At 50.0% G+C, this 18,338-nt stretch overlaps 1 protein-coding gene across 1 annotated transcript; it reads left to right on the plus strand.

The window, feature by feature from the left end:
- Positions 1-10,325: 10,325 nt before the first annotated feature.
- Positions 10,326-11,759, plus strand: DRD5 (dopamine receptor D5; the record flags this gene model as incomplete). The annotated part of the gene is made up of 1 exon (XM_080797089.1): positions 10,326-11,759. The coding sequence occupies one exon, from the start codon at positions 10,326-10,328 to the stop codon at positions 11,757-11,759; it is 1,434 nt and encodes a 477-aa protein (XP_080653215.1).
- Between the last annotated feature and the right edge of the window lie 6,579 nt (positions 11,760-18,338).

The following is an 18,338-nucleotide window of genomic DNA, read 5'->3' on the forward strand; positions in this document are numbered from 1 at the left end:
CAAGGCTAGAATAAGAGAAATGCCAATTAAAACAGTCATGAGATGCCATTTCCTATTTATCCGGGTGGCAAGGGTTGGCTAAATGTGAGGGAAAGGGAAGGCACACACACTGCTGGCAGGAGCGTAAATTGGTAAAAGCCAAATGGGAGATCAGCTGGCAACAAGTAGGGCTGAAGGCACACATTCCGTAAGACCTGGCAATTCTACCCCTCAGAGTGAGCTCCAAGGATATCCTCGAGTGTATGTGCAAGGAGACGTGTTCAGAAACATCCACTCCAGGAGTGTTTGTCGGAAAGAAATAAAAACAGCTGAAATGTCCATCAGAACGGATAAACATGGCCTATTCCCACCGGGGAATATTACACAGCAGTGAGAAATGAATGGGTCGGAACTCCATGCAATGATACAAGTCATCCCTCAAGGCAATGCTGTACAGATAATTAAGTATCAAGACGGTGTAATTGACGTGATATGTTAATATAACATTTAAAAACAGGCAAGACAATCTGATATTTCTGGGATATATATGCAGTAAAATTACAATCACATGTGAAGAAAGGGTGCACCCCGAGTTGGGTACAGTGGTCATCTGTGGGCTGGGGAGGAGGGAGGGTGCAGGACCGGGGTGGGGTCAGACAGCTGAGTGCATGTTGTGTCTGCAGTGTTTGATTTCTCTGGCAAAATGAGCTGTATAGAAGCATTTGTTATATTTTCTTCTGTGCTTTTTAATATGTCTGAGATAGTTCATAATAGCAACATGTGAAGGAAAGAGAAAAGAAAGTCAACGTAAGGAAGAGCAACTTAGAGTTATCAGAGAAGGTGAGTTTCCAACATTCATCCACTGTCGTTGGGAGGAGGGTATCAAAGCCACCTTGTCTGGTCTCCTCAGCAGTTAGATCCCCCAGGTGGGGTAGCTCGATGCCATGAGCTGTCAAGATCCCCCAACCCTCGCACCTTGGATGATTCTGGGCTCATCATGAAACTCAACATCAGTTTGCCTTCCCATATAGTTCTTTACTGAGGGGAGTGATGCCCCAAGCACTCAGGGTATCAGGAAAATCCGTTACTCACCCGTTGCAACCTAGTACAGGTGCATTTGCTAGCTCAGTCTCCTTCATTCCTGCCCCCCACCAAGCCAGCATTTCAACTCACATTCTAGGAGTACCCTGGCTCTTGGTGGGGCTGCATGGAAGGGGGAAGGGCAAGAATTTCGGAACTGGACACCCAGGCTCACACCCAGACCTGGGACGCCAGGCATGCCTTAGAAAAGACACCCCGTCCACAAGACATTTTGCAAACTCTGGAACTAAATGCCACCAGCACCTGCTGGGCACTTGTGCCTGGAGGTCAGATCAGATTCCTTTGTCTGTCCTCACAAACACCAGTCAGGAGCCTTCCGTGTAACCCCGGCAGCCCACAGGGCATCTCTGGTACCTCTCTATGAAGCCGCTGCCAGGTTGGGTGAGTGTTACTACTCTATTTGAGTGGAAGGAGCCTTTGGGCATACTAGGGAACATACATGGCTAGTAAATTGTAGTGATGGACTATTACACTTTAAAAAACCCTTTTCCTATTACATAGTCTAAAAAGAAAGTCAATTTGGTAAAAAAATAAAAAATCTGTCCAACAATTGCTTGAGGATATATGGACAGAATAATCCATCAGCTTGACAGGATATTTCCCTTTTTACTCAGTTATAAATTGCTACATGTGGCTTAAAAGGGTGAAGGACGAAGCTACTAGAAACAGGGTTCTCCACCCCCTCTGTGAGTTTGGCTGGGGAAGAGCACGAACAGCAGGGGGCACTGGTGCCTTTCTTAGGAGTCCTTGCCTGTGCTTTCAGGGCAACACTAGGGGAGATCTGGTCCACCCCCAGCAGCCTCAAGAATACCCATTGAGGGGATGGGGGATGGGTGCAAACTGCCCCGTCTGTTCCCCCTCCACAGCTCCGGGCTGCTGTAGTGTGTGTCGGGTGCTGTCCTCACTCCCAGGTGAGAGCTTGGGAGGATTCTGGGTTCTCCTGGGGATGATGAGAACTAGTTAAGAGTTTCAGCAAGGGTGTTCCTTCCCCTTGCCCCCACCACCTCCCATATCCTTGTTCCCATCAAGAGGCTTTGCGGAACATGGGGTGTTCCCATGTGAGAAGAGTCCCCCAGAAATTGGTCAGGGAGGAGGCTGGGGCAGTGGGCTGGGAGGACATTTTCACAAGGTCTGATGGGGAAGGGCAGCAACATTAGCTCCTCCTCAGAGAAGACCTTAGGGGACCATGGGGAGGGGATGGGGGAGGGATGAAGGCAGTGTTTTAATGCTCAAAAGGAGTGAGAATTGTGGTATGCTGTTTCAGCCACATTAAAAACCACAGTCTCAGATAGTTCACTATCTCAGAATAGTTCACTGTCTCAGAAATATAAATTAAATCAAGTCCCCTGCTTAAACCTTTCATTGGCTTCTCATTGCTTTTAGAAGAAAGTACAAACTCTTGACCACGGTCTGCCAGGATCTTCACTATCTGACCTCTGCTACTTCATCTTCGTCTTACGCCAGTTCCCCTGTCACCCTCTCCCAGGGACCCCCACTCGCAGCCACTGCTGCAGCCACATACAGCTCCCTTGACTGCCTTGGATCCCACAAACTCTATTCCTCAGGACCTTTGCACATGCTAATCTCTCTCTCTTTCAGGAGAATGCTTCTCTGGCTCCTTGAACTGGGTCAGCCTCTTTTCATCCCTCAGGCTGTGCAGAGAGGTCCCTCCATTGTGAGGGGTGCCCTGGTCATCTGTCTAAATAGATCTCCCCGTGACCCTTCACCTTGGCCCCTTTACCCTTAGTCATTTACTTATTCGTTTGTGCTTCTCTGTCTTGTGAGGGTAAAGGCTTAGCCTCCTTCTACCCCAGGCCTCACCACATGGGTTGCCGCCCTCACAACCCAGAGTATTCCAGGGTGTGCAGAAATGCCTGAAACACGGCAGAGGTCACGATTGGCATGTTTCCATGAATCATTTTTTTTTTCTTTTTAGAGAGAGAATCTTTTTTTTTTTTATTTAATTTTATTTTATTGTTTCAGTGTTCCAAGATTCATTTTTTAAGGGCTTGGCAGACTGCCCCCTCCTTCTAGCATAGGCCTCCAGCTCCCTCTTGGCCTCTAAGGCACAAGGTGGCGCCCAAGGCCTGGCCCAGAAGAGCCCTGGGTTAGGCTGCGCTCCCCTGGGCTTGTTCTGGCCCCCGGACAGAGCACAGGGACCACCCCTCTGGAAGCCTGCAGGTGCCTTCTGCCTTCCTCCTTGGGAGGGAGGAACCTCTGGGGCGGAAGAGGAGCGGGGACTGCCTTCCTGGCAGCACCGAGTGTTGCCTAGGTATCTCTGGCAGATGTTTCTGGAACACCAGTTGTGGATGACTGGTCTAAGCCAGACATAATGAGCCCCCCTCCCCTCGGCTGGAGGTTGGTTCGGAGCAGGGCGTGTGAGTACTTCCAGGCCAGCTGTCGGCAAACTACCCTCTGTGAGCTAAGAATGGCTTTTACGTTTTGCAAGGTGGTTAACAACAACAACACCTACACAAAAAGATTATGTGGCAGAGACGTGCCTCACACAGGAGCAGAAAATGGAGCAAATGCGAGCTGGGGATTGTCAGTGCAGTCTGCCCAGGGAAAGCTGGTGGCCCGGGCACTGATCAAGCCCCTCCCTGTTGGTTTCCCTCTCTGCAGAGGGAGGGGAGGAGAGGCGGGTGCGCAGGGTCCTGGCTTTGATGACTCGCTCCCCTGGGCTCCTCCCACTGCTCTGCCCACCCCGACCCCCACTCTCCGCCTGCAGGCTCCTCACCCTCTCCTTGGGCAGGTGGTGTTGCCGTCCTGCCTCCTCTTGGCTTCTCACTCAGCTCTCCTTGGTGCTCTAGTTCATGGCCACTGGCTTCCTTACTGTCTAGATGCTGCTGACTCCAAAATGTGCATTTGCAGCCCAACCTCTCAGTTCCCTGCTGGTCGTTTCCAGCAGCTTCGATGTCCCATAGGCACTTAAACTGAATGTGTCTGACCCCAAACTCAAGAGTTCTCAGTCCTCTGGCAGGTTCTCCCTCCTTGTCTTCATTCCCGTGGATGGCATGGGCCTGTCTGTCTTGCAAGCCCGACATCCAAGGCATGTCTTGGACGTGGCCCTTGTGCCTCATCTCCAAGCAAAAGCCACACCTGTCACATCTACTCCCACATCTCTTGGCATCATGTGCTTCTCCCCCCTTTCACCTCCTGCCCACTCCGACTTACGGTCATCTCCTCTGGATCTCCTGAAGGAGCCTCCTTGCTGCCTTCTCCAGTGCATCTCTGTCCCCTAGCTGTCTGTCCTCCTCATTGTGGTGAGAGTGGAGTTTGAGGAAGGCAGTTGGGCTCCTATCCCTCCCCCAAACAACATCCCCCAATGGCTTTTCATTGCTTGAGTTGAAAACCACAATCCTTACCTTGGCCTCCAGGGTCCAGTATGGTCCTAGCTCCCCACCGTCCGACCTTTCCTCGTGCTCCACTTTCCCTCTGTGCTCCCCCACACTGACCAGCGTCTTCCGTTCTTTGGACATGCCCTGTTCCTTTCTGCCTCAGGGCCTTAGCACTCACTGCTTCCTCTTCCTTCTACTTAGTTAATTCAGGTGCTCTCATAGATCTCCATCCAAGCAATAGCTTCTCAGGGAAATCTTCACTCACCCCTACACGGGGTCTGGGGCTCCTGTTATGAGCGTTCACAGCACCAACTAGCTTTCTTTCATTGTAACTATTGTATCTGTTAATCACACAGTTACGTGTGGGATTGTTTGACCACTTACTATAAGCTTTCTCTCTCTTTTTTTTTTTTTACATTTTTAAACGATTTTTAAAAATTTATTTGAGAGAGAGAGGGAAAGCCAAGCAAGTGAGAGAGTGCATGTAGTTGGGGGTGGGGAGCAGCAGAGGGAGAGCGAGAATCAGGCTCCCTGGGATCACGACCTGAGCCAAAGGCAGACGCTTAACTGACTGAGCCACCCAGGAGCCCATAAGCATTTTTTTTTTAAACCACTTAACTATAAGCCTTAAGAAGAAGGGATAATGTCTGTTTTGTTCCCCAGCTGTGTCCCCTCTACCAACAAAGGAGGAGCTTCCTAATAATTGTGGCTTTAAGAAACAAATGGGTGGATGCTTGATGATCTCTTAAAACAAAAATGGGAACTGGGAGATAGTTTCAATATGGCAGAAAACTCAGGAAAAAAACCCCATGTATTTATTTGGTATTTGCCTGGGCAGGTTAAAAAGCTATTTATGTATATCCTTTTGGAAAAACCCGAATCAACTCAGTGAGGTTGCCTTTTGCAGCATCCGTCCTAGCTGAGCTCTGAAGGGGCTTCCCTGCCCTGCACAGAGAGCTGTGGGGTGTGGGGGAGGGGTACGGGACTGCCCAGGAATACACACTGTGAGCTCTGGGGGTTGGGAACAGAGTCCTCCTCTGTCTTGTGTCGACCTGGGCAGGAGCTTCACAAATATTAATTATGGCACACACTGTTAACTGCCCTCTCAGTGACAATCCTTTGCTTGCTAAGAAAACCCTGATTTTGGCCGGGGAAGCAAAGTGCCCAGTCTTTGGGGATGAAGCCAAGCACTGGCATTCCGTTTCCCGTGGACTGAGGCTTGAAACTGTTTGCAGTCTGCCTTGTTGTTAGGGGCGGTTTTCTTCTGCTAACCAGAGCTAAGGGCCTCCTAAGATCTTCTTCACTGGTGATAGGTCAGAGACACATTAAGAAAACTCCCCCGAGATAGCTCCTCCTACCCCGTTTTGCTCCTGGAGGTTGAACTTGGTCATGGTGCCCACAGCTGTAATAGCCAGCCTGTGACCAGGAGGCTCCAAGGACACAAAAGCCACAACACTGAGAAAAGTGGCACATCAGATGAAAAGGACCTGGTTCCTTAGTTATGTCACTGAGTTTCCGCACCAGCCCCTTGCCTGTTCCTTAGGAAGTTCCCGTTATGTGAGAGGATTAAATGTCTTTATTGCATAAAGCCATGAGTAGGCAGACCTTCCATTACTCACAGCTGAACGCATTTCTAATCAATGTATTTATTTGAATTTTCTTTTATTTTGATATAATTTCAAGTGTGTAGGAGCGTTGTCAGAGGACGAACTTCCTGGTAGCCTCCACCAGATTCACCAAGTGTTCCTGACCACTTGGCTTTCTCTCTCCGGCGTGGACATGGTGGGATATGACATGACACCCTCATTTCTTCCTGAAGACCCGAAATGTGGTTAGGAAGGAGTGGGTATCCCACTCCTTCCACTCCAGACGTTTCAGCATGTACTCTCCAAGAACAAGCAGCGTCTAGCAACCAAATTCAGGAAATTTAGGATTGAGCCCATACAGTTATCTAATGGTCACTAACTGTCAATTGTCAGTGGTTTCATTGTCAAGAATTGTCTAATATACCGTCCACATGATCATTTTGCCAACCGTCCCAATAATATTCTTCAAAGGATCTCTCCCCTGATCCAGTCAGCATGCCTCTGTGTCTCCTTTGACCTGGGACAGCTCCTTGTCCTTTCTTTGCCTGTTGGGACATCAGTACTTTGAAGGGTTCAGGTCCATTGTCGACGGTCCCTCTGTCTGGGTTTGTCTGCTGTCTCCTTAGGGGGCACGGATACTGGATAAGGATGCTGTGTGGCCTCAGGATGTCCCACCACAGGGTCTTTGATGTCCGTCTGTCCTGGCCCGGTCGTGTTAACTCTGTTCACTAGTTAAGACAGGGCCTGCCAGGTTTCTCAACTATAAAGTTACCATCCTTCCTTTTTGTCAATATCCTGTTCTTCTCCAAATTTGTACTTGGTGATGACTCTTGTCTAAATCAGCTATTAGCATTATGGTTGCAAAACTGCGATTTTCTAATTCTGTTATTCCTTTGACATCAATTAGCATTCTCTTGCCTTTCTCCCTCCCTTCCTCTCTCTTTCCTTCCTTCCTTCCTTTTCTGGTTTATCACTATAGATTATCATTGTATCACATAGATTATAATCCATTAGTGTCATTATTAATTCTGATGCTCACGTTGTCACAGATTTGGTAAGTGAGAGCCCCTTCACATTGGTGGTGGGGTAATTCGACATGCCTTCATCTCCAGGACTCCTGTGTGTTTGAGCTGCGAGGGGGCAGAGACCTAGGGGCTGAACGCTGGGTTTGAAGAGGAGACCTTCAGGTCACTGTCAGGTCATGGGCTTGAGGCCACTTTTCCACCTGCAGGATGGGTGCGGATAGCTCATCGCTGCCTTTCTGCCTGGGCTCTGCTGAGCCAAGCTGAGCGCACGGACAGGGCTGGCACCTGGGGAGCTCAGGCGTGTTCCATAACCAAGGACCAAGCCTTTCTGGGTATAAAACAGAGTTCAGTCTTTTGATACCAGCTGTGGAGGAGCACCCAAATCCTGATGGTCGTTCCTTTTGATTTTGTCATTTGTCTCAGCGAAGTGAATCCGGTTGAAAATAATACCTTCAGAAGGAGAAGAATCAGGGAGTTCAGACAGAAGAATACTTCCGAGCTAGATTAGGGAAACCCCCTTTGTGCTAAAATGTTCTAGGCAAATCCTCTTTGGTACAATTTTGTAGGAGCCAAATGTAGGAGACGAAGCGTTTCTTGTTCCCATCCTCTGGGGCAGGGCTCCGGCTGGGATGACGAGACAGGGAGTTCATGGGCTGCCTACTTGCTTAGAGTCCTTGCTGACGAGTCTGGCTTCCCAGGTCGATGAGAGACTTCTGGGAAATGTGGCAAAGAGCTGGGGTGAGAGAGGGCAGCCACTGCTCACACGAAACCATTGTCCCCCAGCAGACAAAGGGCTTCAGGAGCCCTTCCCACGAAGACAAGATATTTAGGGGAGTCCTTCGTTGGGTTGAAATGTCAGTTACACAGACCAAAGGAAAGACAGAAAGAAAGAACGAGCAGGAAGAGCCGGAATTTGCTAGCCGTGGGATCTTGGTAAATTTACTTGCTCTCTCTGAGCCTCGTTTTCTTGTCGAGGTCACTCCCCACTGTTACACTTTTCCTTCATAGCACCCATCACAGTTGTAATTGTACATTTACTTGGATAATTCTTGTATTAAAGCCTATCTCTAATAACCTCGTGAAGGGAAGGGACAGTACATTTTTTTATACTCCCTTATATTCCCATGAACAAAACAGCATCTAAGAGGTAATAGGTGCTCAATAAGTACTTGCCAGATAAAAGTAAAAGGAATTGAAATTCAAATCTGTTTCCAAAATCCAAGTCCTTTCCTGACATCCTAAGCTGGTGTTCTCCAGGAAGACAAGATGGGATGGAGGTCATTCCAGGGTGAGGGATTGCCATAAGAAAATTGGGAAAATTTTCATTGGGAACATTATCACTGGTGTTTTTTTGTTGGCCGGCTTGCTTGTGTTTCATGGCGGTAGCGGCTTGAACCCAGGCTGTAGGTGGAAGAGGAAGGGCAGGAGAAGATTTGGAGCAAGGGGAAGACGATTGAAAGACTTCAAAATGCTCACCTGACAGTTAAGGATCAGGGATCCTGAGGAGATACTGAGCGTTTTCCATCTGGGGGAATGGCATGATCTGTTACATCTGAGAAAGATCACTCTGCCTGCCATGATGGGAGGGTGGACAGAGGATCAGGGCAGAACCTTCTTTACAGTGTAAAGAAGACACAGTCCTGGATGGGGTGTCAGTGGAGAGAGGAGTGGACTAGCTCCTAGGAGATGGGGAGAGAGAGGAAGTAAGGATGACTCCCCAGGTGTAGGTGCAGGCCCCTGGACAGATGGTCTCGCCACCTCCAGCAGCAGAAAGCACTGAAGGGAGAGAAGATTTGAGGGAGAAGAGCCTGGGGAAGGCTGGGCAGGCTGAGTGGGTCCGGCAGGCAGATGGGGGCGGGGTGAATGGGGCAGGGAGGTCTGAGTGGAGAGAGAGATTAAGGAAGGAATGAGAGAGTCCAGTCCCTGTTTCTAGACCTCAGTGCGGGGCGGCTATATGCCTCAGCTCGTTCTCTCCCCAGTTGTCTTCAGCTGAGCTTAACCCAGGCAGAAACTTGGCCCTTCAGAAGGGGAACTTGTCTGCTGGAGGGAGGAAGTATGCTATTCTTTTCAAAACTTTGGGCTTTGGATCATCGGTTCAAGCCTCAATTGCCACTTCAGTCAAGCACTGAAATATTAATCCATCTTTCTCAAGGTTATAAAAGAGAAAGACAGATTGTCCAGCAGGCAGGAGGCTCCCAGCCCACTGGAGGCAGCCTTCCTCCTCCTTGTCTTCTGGGCTCATCCAAAATTATTCCCCAAAGGAAAAATCGTTTAAAGACGGAGGTGGGGGGCGGGTGATGGTGGGCAAGAAGACTCTCCCAAGAGGTCAGGTTAAGCCTGAATTTTAGAATGGATGATGGGGATGGGGAGGGGTAGTTTAGAGGAGATGGTTTCTAGGAGACATGCTTCCTGCATGCTTTTTCTAGATGTCGATTTCATTGAACCTTACACCCCCGGGAAGAGTAGGAGTCATTAGCCCATTTTGTGGATGAGAAAACCAAGACCCAGTGAAGTTTAGGGCGCTCAAGGTCACACAGCCAGGAATGAAGTCCCAGTTGGGACTGGGGTCCCGGAGAAATCTAAAGCTGCCCCCTACCTTACAAACGCTCTTTCCCAGTGTAGAAGTCAGCGATTCCCCCATCCCTACCCCACCTCCGCGTTCCCCAAACGTGTCTGGGGCCAGAGCACCAGGGGTGGGTCAGGAACCCCTTGGTCTTCCCGGGGCGTGCTTTCCCTGGCACGCGGAGAGGGGTCTGGCACGCGAGCGCCTCTCGGACCTGAGGATTCGCCTCCAGTCTCCGGCGACGGAGCGCGGAGAGTGAGCGCGCCCCGGTACAGGTGGGGCGGCTGCGCGGGAGATTGGGGAACGCGGAGGCGCGGGGGCGCGGGCCCCGGGCGCAGACGGCGACAGAGGCAGCACAGCAACCCTCGCCCGCCGCCGGCCTCTCCCGACCCCCGCCCCCTCGGCGGTGCCGGTTGGTTCTTGGCTTCTCCGGCTGCGAACCAGACACAGCCACAGCCACCGCCACCCGGCGCGCATCGGCCGGCTTCCTGCCCCTGGCGCCGACCCTGGAAGGGCGCAACGCAGCCACCGACCCGGAGGCGCTCGAGGAAGCCAGAGGGGTCCCCGCGCACTCTGGGCCCTGGCGCAGCGCATGGTGAGCGGCCCCCCGGGCTCCGGGATCCCTTAACCGAGGGTCCCGGCGCGCTAGCCCCCGGGTGCCCGATGGGTCACCCGGGGGGCGCAAGGCCGAAGTTGGGACCTCACGCAGCCCGCCCCCGCGGCCGAGCCAGACATGCTGCCGCCGGGGCGCAACGGCACGGCGGAGCGGGCGCGGTTCCGGCAGCAGCAGCTGGCGCAGCCGGGCGCCGCAGGGGGCGCGGAGGGGGCGGCGCCGCTGGGGCCAGCGCAGGTGGTCACCGCCGGCCTCCTGACCCTGCTCATCGTCTGGACCCTGCTGGGCAACGTGCTGGTGTGTGCGGCCATCGTGCGCAGCCGCCACCTGCGCGCCAAGATGACCAACGTCTTCATCGTGTCCCTGGCTGTGTCCGACCTCTTCGTGGCGCTGCTGGTCATGCCCTGGAAGGCAGTCGCCGAAGTGGCCGGTTACTGGCCCTTTGGGGCCTTCTGCGACATTTGGGTGGCCTTTGACATCATGTGCTCCACCGCGTCCATCCTGAATCTGTGCGTCATCAGCGTGGATCGCTACTGGGCCATCTCCAGGCCCTTCCGCTACGAGCGCAAGATGACCCAGCGCGTGGCGTTGATCATGGTTGGCCTGGCCTGGTCCTTGTCCATTCTTATCTCCTTCATCCCAGTTCAACTCCACTGGCACAGGAACAAGGCAGGCTCCTGGGGCGGGGTGGAACCGCCATCCAGCCTGGCTAACGGGACACCCTGGGAGGAAGCGGGGGAGCCAGAGGTGAGGGCGGAAAACTGTGACTCCAGCCTGAACCGAACTTACGCCATCTCTTCGTCGCTCATCAGCTTCTATATCCCTGTGGCCATCATGATCGTGACCTACACGCGCATCTACCGCATCGCCCAGGTGCAGATCCGCCGGATTTCCTCTCTGGAGAGGGCGGCGGAGCACGCGCAGAGCTGCCGCAGCCGTGGGGCCTGTGCCCCGGACAGCAGCCTGCGGACATCCATCAAGAAGGAGACCAAGGTCCTCAAGACCCTGTCGGTGATCATGGGGGTCTTCGTGTGCTGCTGGCTGCCCTTCTTCGTCCTTAACTGCATGGTCCCCTTCTGCAGCGGACGCCCGGAGGGTCCTCGGGCTGGCTTTCCTTGTGTCAGCGAGACCACCTTCGACGTCTTTGTCTGGTTCGGCTGGGCCAACTCCTCCCTCAACCCGGTCATCTACGCCTTCAACGCTGACTTCCGGAAGGTGTTTGCGCAGCTGCTGGGGTGCAGCAACCTCTGCTCCCGCACCCCGGTGGAGACCGTGAACATCAGCAATGAACTCATCTCCTACAACCAGGACACCGTCTTCCACAAGGAGATCGCAGCTGCCTACATCCACATGATCCCCAATGCCGTGACCCCAGGGGATGGGGAGGCGGACAAGGAGCAGGAGAGCCCTTTTGATCATGTGTCCCAGATCTCTCAGACGTCCCGGGATGGTGACCCTGCCGCGGAGTCTGCTTGGGAGCTGGACTGCGAGGGGGAGATTTCGTTAGGCAAAATAACGCCTTTCACCCCGGATGGATTCCATTCAACAGCGTAAGGAGTGCCCCTCCCGGATCTACACGGCAGCACGGACATCAACAAGCACACATTTCCAGCGCTGCCCAGTGGATCACATTTTCTGTCTGTGTAGTAGTCCATGGGCTTAGAAACCTCACCAGACTGATTTGCTGTGGAAAGAATTGGCAGAAGCATTCGGCATCAACTCAGTCAAATATACCCCAGCCTAGCAGAAATGGACCAGTGTCCAGTTAAGAGAAGAGAAGGTGGTGTTTGGTTCTTTAAAAAAAAAAAAAAAAAGTAGTAGCTCGTCTTTAAAAAATACACTCTCTGCTCCCTTTTAAACCATTGAATTGATTAGTCACTTATTTTTGTTTGTTGACTTTTAGACAACAGGATCTATGTGGGTGTGTCATGCTGCTGGGATGTGTGTGGCTTTCGTGCATTTTGCTTCTTGTAGCCCTGTGTTATTGCAGTTTCTCCTGTCTCTGTGTCTTTACAACAGCTGAGGAACTCTTTCTGATTTGTTCTGGTGTCTAATAAACACAAATTTATGTGCATGATGGGGTGATTATCTTTGCTTTGCCAGATTGGTTTTCACGATAGTTCCTGGAGAAATCAAGAGAGTATCCTTAAAATCAGGGGAGATTTTGGCTTGGTCTGGAAGCACATCTTTATTTTATCTTTGCAGACAGGTTGGCCTTACAGGTACACACAGGAGCAAGGACTGTGAAGAGCTTCCAATTCCTCTGTTTTTTTTTTTTGTTTGTTTGTTTTGTTTTTTAGATACACCCATCTAAAGTCTGTGCTGAAAGCCGGCTTCAGTGATACAGCATCAGATAGGAACTCCTGTGCCCTGGAATTGTAGTATTTTTCTCATTTGGAATCTCCTGTTTAAATAACATAAAATAATTCTCCCAGTTCCTAGGCAGATCAGTTCATTGAAAAGATCATAGAGCATTAAGAGCTCAATCTTTCTCAATCTCAAATCTGTAGTGTTTTAGACTTACATGGCTTTTGATCCGCATTTCTGAAAGTCTCTGAAATGTGTGAGCTGATATGCTTTAAAAAAAACAAATCTCAGTTTTAAATAGACATTTTCATCTGTAGGCACCAGGAAATGAGAGAATGCACTTTAACAAAAAGGTAGGAGCCCGAGATGATATTTGAATGAACTTGAAATGGGAAAATCTATTGGTTGAGGTGCTCAACATGAAAAGAGCCCAAAGACTTTCAATCTTTTTGTTCTTCTCTGCAGCCTGCGCCGGGAAGAGAAGTGTTTTATGCCAGAGCCATTCCAACTGAGAGCATGTTATTACCACTGGATCTAAATGTGAGCATTGTTAATGGAAGCAAATGAATCTGAATATGTAATTTCTTACAAGTCCCTACTCTGAAGCAGGCTCATCAAGGACAGTTCAATCAATTTTGGTCTCTTTTGGGATAATTTTATTGTCAGTCTACTGAGCAACCACGTCTTGTTCACGGCAAGATGTACCATGCTTGACACATAATGCTTCATAAATATTTGGTGAATGAGTACTTCTGGAACACCGAAGTTGAAGCCAAGTCCCATTCGGTACCTCAATTTTCATACAGAATCTCGTCATACTGATATTGGAATCTGAGGTCTGTGTTCCATTATTGGCTACTGGTGACCTGATCACTTCTGTGGACCATTAGGGAAACATTGGGGGCCGTGAGACGTGGTCTTGCTTTAGGATTCAGGAGATGGCTGCGTGACCTTGAATGAGTCCAGTAACCTTTCCGGGCCATACTTTCTGTCCGTATCTGTAAGTTGAAACACTTATACTAGAGCAGTGTTTTCCAAATTGTTCTTCACTGTGCAGATGCTATGGTGGGGGTCTCAGGTGGGGTCTCAGGTTAGTGCAGCAAACCCGGGGAAAATAACTCTTTTCTCTACAGGGCTTCTTAGAGCTTTCTGTGTGGTGTGAATCCCCAAGCAGGAGAGAATTCTGCATTGCTTCCCGATGTCTTTGACCTTGTGAATCCTTGTTTGGCTCAATTCGTTACTCCCTTTTCTCTGGAGACCACAGCTGCAGGGAACAGGGTTTAAGAAACTGAATCAATCTGGAAGTCTTTTAAGTGTATCTAATCTATTCTAAAGGACCCATTGTCATAAGCAAGGTTTTTTTTTTGTTTGTTTGTTTTCGGTTTTTGTTTTGTTTTGTTTTTTGGCAAACCTGTTCTAGGCCCCAGTTTAAACAACTTCTGTGTTAGGAAAACGTATTGTGTGAGAACCTTGAAAATCCCTTCTGCAAAAGAGCTCCAATCAGTTCTTGTAATTATTTACACCCACTCTGTGCTGGGCATTGTTCTAGGAATGTGGTCACCAATCAGATACTCTGGGGTCTTGAGCTTCTGCTTCACCAGGAGGGAGACGAGTGAAGGATCACTACCACACTGCCCTGCGGTGTGCGGTGTGCGCGGGGCAGTGACAACTGATGGGACACAAATGGCAGAGTGGGGGAGCTGCTGTCTGACTTCGGGTGGTGCCTCTCAGAAGAGGCACGATGCAGAGAGACCCAGAAGAAAGAAGAGGGTCGGGCAATGCTAAGGTCTGGGAGGAGAACTGCTCCAGGCAGAGGGAATGGCAGGGTGAACCCCCAGAAATGGGACTGTGCTCGGCACAAGGGGGAAAGAGAAAGGTGGTGGGTGCGGCTGGAGGCCAGGACGGGAGAGCAGCAACGGGCTGGCATTCAGGGCTGGGCACCTCGCATGCACTAATCTATTCAATGTTCACAGCCCTGCGAGGCAGGCACCTCTTTTACTCCCATTTTACAGGTGAGAAAATGAAGGTGTTAGGAATCTAAATAACCAGCCCAGGGTCATATAGCTCATGAGTGGCTGAGCTGGACTTGAACTTGGGCAGTCTGGTCTTGGAGTCTTTAATCTTCACACCCTGCGCTGGTAAGAAGGGCTGCTAGGGCTTTCCCAGGCAGCAGGTGCACTGCTGCTGGGATCAAAGCATCCCTTGTCCATTGTTAATGAGCTGGTTACCTGACACTTTCCTATGACACTTTCCATATGTAAGCCAACCTCCACTGTGCACCAGCTCTGAACATCCTTGGTCTTTGGAGGGGAGGCAGCAGAGGGCGGTGGAAAAAAGAGCCATGTCCTGAGCCCGTATGTGGACGGCCAAGTGCTTTCCTGATTCTACTTGATCCTTTCGTTAACCTCACCTACTGTCATTTGTCCATTTTACAGATGAGGACACTGAGGCACGGAGGGGGTAAGTTGCTTATCCAAGGTCATATGACAGTACGTGTTGGAACAAGTGTTCACACTTGGTCCAGTGGTTCTCCGTGGGGGTGATTTTGTTCTGCAGGGCACACCTGGCCGTGTCTGGAGACACTTCTGGTTGTCACAGCCAGGTGTGGAGGGCTCCTGCCATCAACTTACAGAGCACAGGACAGCCTCCAGCACAAAGAATTCTCCAGCCCGGAGAGGCCCTGAGCCAGGCTGGTGGGCTCCGGGACCCAGCAGGGACCCACAGAGCCACAATCCAGGGATTCTGAAGCTCCACAGCTTGCAGTCCAAATTTTAGCCCCCGCATTTATTAGTCGTCTGAATTTGGGCACCTTTTCTAATTCCAGTTTTTTTTTTCCTAAGATTTTTTTATTATTTGAAAGAGAGAAAGAGCGAGCGGGGAGAAAGGTGGAGGAAAAGGGAGAGAGACAATCTCAAGCTGATCCTGAACTGCGCGCTTGGAGCGGGATGCGGGGTCCGTCCCAGAACCTCAAGTTCACGACCTGAGCCAAAACCGGGAGTCAGACGCTCACCCGACTGAGCCACCCAGGAGCCCCTCGTTTTAGTTTCTTTATCTGAGAAATGGGAACATTCACCCCAAAGGTTTGGAGGATAATTAAATGAGTGTGTACATCACTGAGGTTATTTTTGTGTTGTTCTTTTTCTTTTTCCTCCTTAAAAGAACTCCGTGGCTTGATGCAGTTTAAATCGACCTGAGGTTCCTCGCATATCGTCCTAGAAGCTGAGGCCCTGAGAGCTGAGAGTCATTCTGTCTTGGCCTCACGGTCTTCTAGGCCTAGAAGAGTGTCTGGTATGGTGGAGGTGTTCGGTGAATGTGTGTCCCCACCTCGGACACACACACACACACACACACACACACACACACACACACACACACCAGTCTTACATGCTACAACTGAGTGAGTAACTAGATGTTTACGTAGCAAGTCCCAGGGTGGTGGTCCTCACAAGCAAAGGCCTGCAGGGCTGAAAGCCCCACACGGAGGGTTATCATTGTACAACACACCCAGACGCTCTTTTATAACTTGGAGAGGGCTTCCATATTTCCCCCAGAGCCCAGTGAATATCCGGTGAGGTCCTTCCAGCCTGCCCATGGCAGAGATGAGACAAGCTGACCAAAGACAGGGAGTGAGATGTCCTGAGACTCATCCAAGGTCACCCAACCAGGGACACTCACGCTAAATCTGAAGGTGGCCATACTTCCTGTGCCCTCCCCACCGCACCGCATGGAAGGAACATGTGACAACAGGAGAACAGCAGGCATGTCCTTAAAATTCGTGCCTGACTGTCCTCACCCTCTCCTGGCTCTGTGTGACGACAGGAATGATGTGTTCCCGTCACATGGTGGCATGTCCTTAAATTTGGGGTTGTCTCGTGCTCCCTGTTGTGCAGATTCAGAAACGCACTTTGGGCAGAAGCCCCACAGAAGCAGTGCCCTGTTCCTCTCACGGCATTGTACTGGGGAAGATGCCGTCACTTTCTGTCACTAGGAACGTGCGTTCTGATCACCGGGTGATGGCGGTGAATATAAAGTTACTTGATACTCGATACAAAGATACTTGATAAATATCCTTTGGAGAGATACTTTGAGACTACGGAAACACCCCATTAGCCCTCAAATTTTACCCACTGGTTTTGGCATCTATGAAGGATCCTTCCCTGAATCAATTATTGTTGTGACTGCCAGATGGGGTGTTTAAAAAAATTTCCATCATCGTTTTACTGTTTTTTTTTTTTTTTTTTTTTTTTTACTGCAAGGAAGGGCATTTATTTAATTCATACCTGTGTAGACTCTTGGATTCCTAGATCTTATAATAGGTCATAATCCTTTCCTCTCTGTATTTATTGTGATGTTTAAATGGTCTCCTATTTGACCAGGGAGGAGCCCTTTCAAGTTGCCTTCTGTGTCTTTTTGAGATGCCATTATTATTCATTGGGCAGTTTGCTATTTTTTTGGCCCAAGATACTCCAGACTCATCTTGTATATTTCCTGCTTGAGCTCTGGAATTAACCATTTCTTTAAGGAGTTTCAGTTCCTTTTAGCAGAGAATAGTATTTAGAAATAAAGATCTGGGCGCTAGGGTGTTATGCTACTGAGGCAATTGGTTTCCAGGCCCCCTCAGAGGACAGAGCTGGGACACAGATATTTGTATATATTCGCACACATATTCTCCTATGCTTATATGCACAGACCCATAAGCTTCTCTCTACGTCTATTCCTAGCTATGTACAGACATTAAGTCCCTGGGGTTTCTTCTGACTCCTTGTGGACGTATTTTAAAATCATTACCCCCATTCAAATTCTGACTCACTGAACTTCTTAGTTCATGGATCTGGAAGTCAAAGGGATTAAGTTATATGCCAAGATTTGTTTTGTTTTATTTTGTTTTTCCATATCAAAAAGGGAATAATCACTAGACTTCCCTTGGAGATTATTGATAGGGTTATGTCATATGATGTAGGCAGAATGGACAGCCATGCAGACAGTGAGAATTGGGAATCTATCAGCTCTGTGATTGTATCTGGAAAGCCCAAGGCAGGCATCTCTGTGTCCATGCAGTAGTCCTATGCTCCATTTTCAGGTGCCCATTCTAGAAACCGAGAGCTTAGAAGCCAAGACCTAGGAGGGGAATGAAATGGATCAACAGCAAATCAGATGTGTGGTCCCAGGAAGAAATAGGGCAAGATGTCAAGCTTGATAAGGAGAGGAATAATTGAGACCGGGGGAGATCCAAGAAGAGAATGTTCCTGAGCTCAGAAGGAACCCCTTGGGGCTCCAGGCCACTTTGGGGAGGAATCCGAGGAAGCATGAGCATGCCCACTCACAAGCAGGGGCGGGGCCATCAGACTGCTTTGACATTCCCAGTTTGGGGCGTGGGGCCACCTGTGTCCCATTTGTAGGACATGAGCACAATGCTGGGCCCAGAGAAACATGGAGAATATTGTTTTCAGAACAGAAATGGCCACTATTCCTTCCTCTTCTTTAGCAATGTTTTATGTGCTTTAAGCAAATTTTAAAGCTGGCTGGAGACATCGAATCTTATTTTGTCCACCTCCTGTATTGTGCACATGTGGAAACTAGGCCCAGAGAAGTTGAGGGACTTGGCCAAGAAGCCCAGCAAGGTCATAGGAACTAGAATCTAGAGCCCAGGTGTCCCGGCCCCCACATCAGTGCTCCTTTTGCAGCCATGTGCACCTTTCCTTGGGGGTGGGAGGTGCAGAGGGTGCTCCCTGTCCTTAGAAATCTTTTTTTAAAGGCAATCACGATGCAAAAAATTCATGGTCAATGGTCTTTTCCATGTAAAATTAAGTTGATGAGATTTATTCT

Source organism: Martes martes, assembly GCF_963455335.1.
Source record: "Martes martes genome assembly, chromosome: 2".
Lineage (NCBI taxonomy): Eukaryota > Metazoa > Chordata > Mammalia > Carnivora > Mustelidae > Martes > Martes martes.